This window comes from Drosophila eugracilis, unplaced genomic scaffold (assembly GCF_018153835.1).
Source record: "Drosophila eugracilis isolate 14026-0451.02 unplaced genomic scaffold, ASM1815383v1 contig_90, whole genome shotgun sequence".
Lineage (NCBI taxonomy): Eukaryota > Metazoa > Arthropoda > Insecta > Diptera > Drosophilidae > Drosophila > Drosophila eugracilis.
In genome coordinates, this window is record NW_024573812.1 from 10,754,726 (window position 1) to 10,762,386 (window position 7,661).

A 7,661-nucleotide genomic window follows, 5' to 3' on the forward strand; every position below is an offset into this window, starting at 1 on the left:
CCAACATTAGCTATTGTTGGTTGGCCAAACAATTTCAAACTCATTAAAAATTGATTGGCAACCCACACACACACAGAAATCTAATTGGAGAGTTTATGACCGCCAGTTTTGATGTCCTGCCCAGAGGGACAGGGACAAAGCTGCCGAGGGAGAGAGAAAAAGAGACACGGCCAGTTGACCAGGGAGCCATTCCGCTGCATGTTTGATGAATTCCACGTTGACAACTCACACACACACACTTACACACACACATGTCATCATACAGGATGTGACCGGGGTGTGACATAATTAAACGCCAGAATCCTGGCTGCCAGCTAATGAGCAGGATAAAGGGATGGAGTTGAAGATCAGGGGAGTTGGGTGGGAAATGCTGCTCATTTTTTGGAAGTAGGTTAATGTGAAATTATGACAGCGAGGATGGCCTGGGCTCCGTGCATGCATTTTAAATGCTTTCATAAATACACAATACGCCTCGTTTCAAGCTGAGCCAGGAGGCCAAAGGATTCCCGATCCAGCTGCCTGGATTTCCGAGCAGATTCAACTGGAGGAGCATCAGCAGCATATGTCCGACCCTAATGATAGGAAATTGTGCGGTCAATCAAGCAGACGACTAGCAAACAACCACAGCAACAAATCATTATGGCCACAAAATCATCATCGGTTTCGGCCAACAGGCCAACCGGCCAAGCAGCCAAGCAGCCACCAGGCCAAGCGCTCAACAGGATCTGCAAATTCAATTGCCTGGCTGCAAACATTTGGAATTTGCATAATTCGAAGCCAAAAAACTTCGAACTACGAGTGGAAAGGAGCCGAAGCAATTAAGAGTCAACCCAGACAATTGCATCATCCGTCTTCCGCAGCCATTTGTCCGCTTCACGCGCAGGATATTGGAACCTGGACAGCGCAGGACACACTGGGGCACACAGGACACCAGTGGTCTTAGGACATGGGCTCTGGACAGTCACAAACACATTTAGTAAATTAAAAGGGAATTTATTGCTCACTAAATGCAGCCATTGCCGTGTGCATCCTGACCATCCCTAGCATCTACCATCTACCAGGTCCTGCCAAATGCCCTCGAGTGCGTGTTTGTTTGTCCGCTTAGCTCGGTTTCCTTAATCTTTGACAACCAGCCAGAGGTCGTTGCCTCGGTTTCAGTTTCTGCCACGCCGGCAATCAGAGCAAACAATGCACGGCACGGCTCCAGGGATTCCGGATTTCAGGATTTCTCGTTTCTGTACTCGTATGCTAGATTCCGTTGGACGGGGCCGCCAGTCGTCAGGACATGCTGCGGATATGCTGAGGTAACCCCCGTGGCACAGCAAGACCAGCAAGGTTCGTGTGCATGCAGCTGGCAAAAACAAATGCAGCATCTGGGGTCCAGGGCGACTAATTAATTATATCATTACAGTCGGCGGCGGTGGTAAAGGGCAGAAATCATTATACACAAATGTGCAGCAAAGTTGAGGTAATGAAGATTAAGATCCATAAAATTAGCAAATTCACTGGGTTTACGATGCACTTAACTCAGATTGGAAATGCTGGGTTTAAGAAGTCAACCCAAGGGATAGCATTTAGGTACATTTTCACAAATTTAGCTTCTATGATAACTATAAAGAGTGTCCTTTACCAATGATACCAAATAGTATTGTAAATGTGTTTTAAATATGTTTTTTTTACATTAAACTTAATGTCAAGCGAGTTAAAAGTCACATCTTAAAGCACCCTAAAAGAAAACCAAGCACACAAAGTCATGTTAGCCCACACTCCTTACATCATTCAAAGGAAAAACTACTACGAAAACCCGGCTATGTGGATTTATACACTGCACAAATTTGAGTGAACAAAAAGCGGCGAACCCAGAAATGAGAATAAAAACCAAGCTAATTTGGCACAATTTAAACATATGAGCACTCGCTAAACTTGGGGGCCATTCCTTATCCGAGGGTGAACCATAAAAACGACGAGGCAAGCCAGAAGTGCACTCTCCGGCAAAATAAATTGGTAATTGCATGCGGCAAGGCAAGCATTTAATGAAACGAAACAGGACATGCAAATGGCAATCCCAGATCCCCATTGCATCCTACCAATCTTCCCTCTCATCCTCTCGGTGACATAATGAATAGGATTTTGGGTTTCTGCGGCGAGAGAAACAGCCGGAGAAACATCGGGACATGAGCTCCTTTTGCCGGGCCAACACTGCAATTTGCACCCGAGCCAAAAAGGATATGCAAAGCGATACGAGGAGTAGTTGCGGCTGGATCTGGAGCAGGAGCAGGAGCAGGAGCATGGAGCATGAAGCTGAAGCTGGAGCTGGAGCTATTGCCTCATGGCAACAGATGTTGCATCTTTGTTGAAAAGCAGCCAATTTGGAGCGCACCGAAGCCGAAGATAGACATGGCAGAGTGACAAAAATTTAATATGAAAGCCCAGGCAACGGAAAACAGAGTCAGCCAAAAGACAAAAAACAAAAAACAAAAAACAAGAGGAAAAATAACGAAAATCGCCGGGCGAGAGCGAAATAAACGGCAAAATAATCGGCGCACAATGCATTGGCAATGAGCCAGCGTTGGGTTGGCTTGGGAGTAAAATGGGTCGGAAAAGCGGTTGGAAAAGCTGCCCACCCAGCCACCGTCTGTGTTTGCTATCGATGAAATTGTGGTCGCGACACGGACGAGGCGATAAAGCCGCTTGCGCCAGCCAAAACGAAAATGGGCGTTACAAATGAGGACAGGTGGCGAGCGGGCGGAGTTTTGCCATGGGTTGGTTGGATGGAGGTCACGACGGGACATGTAAAAATTAATTAAGCCCGCCCACGTCCACGTCCAAACTAATTGAGAATATAAAGCAAATTGCCCGCCCTATTCGGCACGAGTCGAAATTCAATTTGGATTGGCTCCGCTGAACCAGTTTTCTGGATCCCCTAGCCCTAGCCCTTCTACTATTATCGATTGGCTTTGTCTCCTCAAATGTCCACACAAAACTTTCAATTACAGCCTAGTGTCAGAGATCAACAAACAAACAGCCAAAGAGAAAAGAGGTTTTAGTGTGGGTTTGGGCTTTTTGGATGGTGGAAAACCAATGCCAGGGGCAAACATTTCAATTTGCCTGCCAGCTGACAAACGCCAAACAACGCCGTGGAAAAAGCGCAAAAAAAGAGCGTAAAATCGAGTGGGGATTGGCCCACAAATCGGACACATAGCGGAAAAAATAGTGGCTGGAAAACTGAAGAGCTGCAGCATCCTTTTCATATCCTGTGCGAACGGATGTGACAGCGAGCGGTGAATGGAACTCGATGCCCAAAGCCGGGCTCCACCGACTTCGGATTAGGTCAGTCTCCAGTTCCATTCCGTCTCTACACTATCCATATCTCCAGCGGAATAATAGTTTACATCGCTATATATTTATACAGTCGATCGAAATTCCGGAGCGTTTTCCATGACGGCCGATATGCGAGTGGCCACAGCTGCTGGCTAGCAATCAAAATGGCCGAAAAAGGCATATCGAAATAGCATCGGCCATATTTGTTTGCCCGTGGATTGTGGCATGTGTGAGCTATTATTGGCAAACGAACAAGCTGCGGCGCAAACATGGCCCAAATCCGAAACAATGAATGCAACAACTCCGCCAGTTGCAAGACAACACTATTTAAATGGCTTTTGTACCCTGTAGACAAGGCAATAGAACTTTGGTAACCAAAATGTTTATTGGTTTAAAGGAAACAAATTTATGTAAGCCATTCGTTAAGTAAATTAAAAGGGATAACGAATTTCATAAATTCAAATAAAAACTAGCTTAAAAATCTATCAAAAGAACATTCATTGATAATAATAATAATAATATTAATAAGGAGATAAGATAATTTTATAATAAGAAAACTATTAACTTAACTTTTTGAGCCTTAAAATATGCCAGGAACTATGGGCGGTTCCTCAGTCTTTATTCCAACAACACTCATTAGAAGCTAACTTCATCTAAAATCTTAACTGACAGACTGCCTGCCACACAGGGTATCAACTGATCCATCTGTTGGCCAATCATCATATAATATTCTCATTTTCCAATATTTACTTGTTGGTCATTTTAAAGTGGCAAAATATTTGTATAAAATGAAACACTTTTTTGGCGAACTGCAATTTGATTTACACCGGAAAAATAAACATAAAGCCTATCCAGAATATGGTTATTTGTGGATATTGGTATTATATATATACGAGTATATATATCAAAAGGGCTGACTCAGCTTAGATTTATTTGGTTTTCGCTGAAAAATGCATGCGTGGCAACACTTTTTTATGCCAGCATCCGAAAGCAGTTTATTGGCGCATAAAATTGAATTAAAACGCGGCCACAATGGGAAGCATTTTGGGGGGACCATGGGGCGTATGTGCAGTTCTGCTACCAGCAACTTGACTTTTCCATTCAAGCGGCCTTCTAAGAAAACCCTTATCTATCTCGCTGGCTAAAAACTCATTAAGGTGGCGGTCAAAGGGACAAAGGACAAAAGCCAGAACAAAGCACTTCCACATTCCACTGGCATTTTATGGCTTTCAAGGTTTAATTAAAATCCACTGACAAGTTTGCATATATCTCTCTCGTGCGTCTATCTAAGTACAAATATACAGATTTTTTTGGGAAACCAAGTAAGATGCTGCCCCCGGCGGCCAAGAAGTTCACCAGTAGAGGAGCAGCAAATAAAACGGGCCCACGCTGAGCAGCGTCAGCAGAACCATCATGAAACTGAAAAGACGCCAGTCCTGGAAGAGATCACACGAGTTTAACTGCTTGGAAGCATTCCCGTCCAGACTGCGTCGGCAGATGGGACAGCGGTTGGCCACCCAGCTGCGGGCTTCTCTGTACAACTCTAAACAAGATTTGCAGAAGGAATGGTTGCAGTGCAGCTTCTCCGGCTCCTGGATGTGGTCCAGGCAGAAAGCGCACAGATCCGGCTGCCCATCTTCATCTGGTTTGTAAGACGTTGGGACCTCCTTGGAGGAGTCGCTATTCGGCTCTCTGTTCTCTGCAAGGAGGATCTGCTGTACCATTCTGTTTGTTTTTCTTTGTTTTCTAGTCTTCGCATGTAAACGTTGCGTTTGGCGTGTAAAAGTGTTTCTGTATTTTATGTTTTTCTGATGTTTTATTGCTGTATTTTATGTTAAACTAAAAATTTGTTTAGCTTCCCTTGCCAAAAAAAGTTAACTTGACAGGTAAAGCGGAGTGGGGCGCCACCGCGATTAAATTTTAATTAAAATCCACGGCGATAAATCTGACCGGAAAAACACCTTAAGCTCCACCATCGTGGCCAATAAAATTTAATTATATCAACGCCGAGCGGCAGGCATCGAATGCAATTAGTAGTCGTCTTGTACAACTCAATTAGGAGCAGGTCTGGGCGGGAATGGGAGTGGTTGGGGGTCGAGATGGAAGCCATGTGTCGCGTGGCTCAGCTCATCCTTTTGGCTGGATTTTTCCACAGGACAACGCTTTGCACTTTGGGGCAAACGACCGCAGACGCAGACTCAGACTCAAACTCAGACGACAAAAATCGAACTTTGCAACTACTACTTGCTAGCTACAAGGAGAAGCGAGCAGCGACAAGACGCCGGCGATTACACCAACAGGGTTTTTAATTAAGCTCGGCACTAAAAGTCACATCATTCGAGGGTAGTGCGGCAACGCTGCCCATCCTTCGCAGGACGTCCAACAACAAGCAGCTGACAAATTGAATCACTGGCGTCAGCTGCTCTGCAATTTAACAGTCGGTAACAAGCACATATTATTAACGCCGGCCAATTAGGTGGCCATATAAACCAAACTGCTATCCAGCTATCCAGCTATCCTGGTATCCTGGTATCCTGCATTTGCATCCTTTGCATCAACTTGATTAAAAAGTTGCCAGTCGTCGCCATTGAAGCCAACTTGATTGTTTATTGTTCGGTGGGCAAAAGTTTTCCTCGGCAAATTGTTAAATTCTCAACTCGAATTAATTTGCCAGAGTTTCTTTAATTATGTTTATAGATGATGCCCAAGCAGTTGTTAAGACACGTTTCTGCCCCCCTACACCTCCTTCCACACACTTGCCAACTTTGCCCATTTTCCAGCTGCTCCACTTCTGCGAGCAGGTACTCAGGTACTCCAATCCATACAGTCACTTGGAAAACTCGGAAAAGGCGCCCAAAGACAAACGGCATCAATCTGCCAAAGTTGGGCTAAGGGGGCCGGGATCTGAACTTTATCTTTGGATTCGTTTTGTTATTATTTGCGTAAAGAATTAAAAGGAAATCAAGGCGAATTTCGATGGGAAGAATGCAAAAGATTTCAAAGGAACGAGCGCTTTAAAATAAATAGTACTTAAGGAATGTCTCGACAATTTGCTTTTAGTTTGTCAATCGAATTGGATAAATCGTTGCAGGTTTGCTGAAGACTTAAGGAAACAATTTGGTTAAATAAAGTTATGTACGAAAACTTCTTTTGTTAATCTCCCTTTTCTTGTAAAGTTTTGTTTTGATATTTCTCGTTTTTGAAATCAAAAAATTGTCCGCTTGCTATGTTAATTGTTCAGAAAATAAATTCAATTCTCACCCAAAAAACTAATTGGAACTAAATGCAGTTTATAGCAATTTAGGATATAAAAATAGGGATTGTTATAAAGTGTTTAATAAGAAGCCTTCAAAGCTAAAGACACCAAAACCACTTGAGCCAGAAAACCCATTTCATTTGAAATTATTCAAAAAAGTATCTTGGTAAATAACGTAAATCATAAATAATAACTTCAAATTTACAGCATTTTATCCTAGTCATTGGCTTAAATCGCCAAGTTAATTAGTGCTGTAAAGAAATCTCGCAAGTCTCTGGGCTGATTTAATATTTGCAAAACTGTTCGCTTTTTATCCCTGCCATTTTTTTCCGTTAGATCCTTTGGGGTTAGTAGTATCCACCCCAGAGTTTCCGCTGGATGACGTTGCATTTGGTTGCTGCCTTTTGGTACTTTCGCTAATGAGCTTTGTTACCGGATGCGGACTTACAACAAAACAGGGCAGCCAGCGGAGAGGAGCACCGCTCATTTATGCTAAGCTTTTTGTGCATTTAGACCGCAAAACAAGGACACCAAAGGCGAAACAACTGTATCTGTGGCGCTGCTGCTGCTGCTGCTGCTGCTTAATGGGTTAACGTGACACCGAATGAATCATGGGCGCCGCGCTGGGACCTCGGCATTAGTGGGTTAATATTTCAGCAAACGGAAACGGATGTTGCCTGTCCAGATTTCCGCCTCGAGGCGATTTCCCTGGCAATATTCTCTAATTTAATGAGGCCCTGCTTATTTCGCAATTAGCCGAAGTTGTGCTCGGCACAACTCTCACCTGATTTCCCTCTGTTTCTGCTTGGAAAATAAATGTAGCTGCGACTAATTAGCAGAAAAGTCTACTAAATTGGAGTGAATTTTGAAAATTGCATTTGCAGGTGTTGCAAATGAAACGGCGTCTCAGGACAAGCGAGAAGGAGAAGGAGAAGCAGATCTTCTTATGCTGGCATTGAGTGGCCTTATTTTGGCATATAATGGCTGCCGAGCAGCAGTACCAGCAGCAAAGGCCTCAGACAATGGGCACAAAAGGCCATTTACTCGCCTTTGGGCGTGTATACCGAGGCCTTCACCCACTTCA

The 7,661-nt window shown here is 43.9% G+C and overlaps 1 protein-coding gene across 1 annotated transcript; it reads right to left on the bottom strand.

Moving 5' to 3' along the window:
- Positions 1–4,313: 4,313 nt before the first annotated feature.
- On the bottom strand, positions 4,314–5,965 carry LOC108111913 (E3 ubiquitin-protein ligase RNF125). The gene has a single exon (XM_017221552.2). The coding sequence runs from the start codon at positions 5,043–5,045 to the stop codon at positions 4,674–4,676; it is 372 nt and encodes a 123-aa protein (XP_017077041.2). The 5' UTR covers positions 5,046–5,965; the 3' UTR covers positions 4,314–4,673.
- Between the last annotated feature and the right edge of the window lie 1,696 nt (positions 5,966–7,661).

What these genes read in the sequence shown, in the direction of transcription:
- LOC108111913 (XM_017221552.2), bottom strand. Translation starts at nt 5,045, where the DNA reads ATGGTACAGCAGATCCTCCTTGCAGAGAACAGAGAGCCGAATAGCGAC.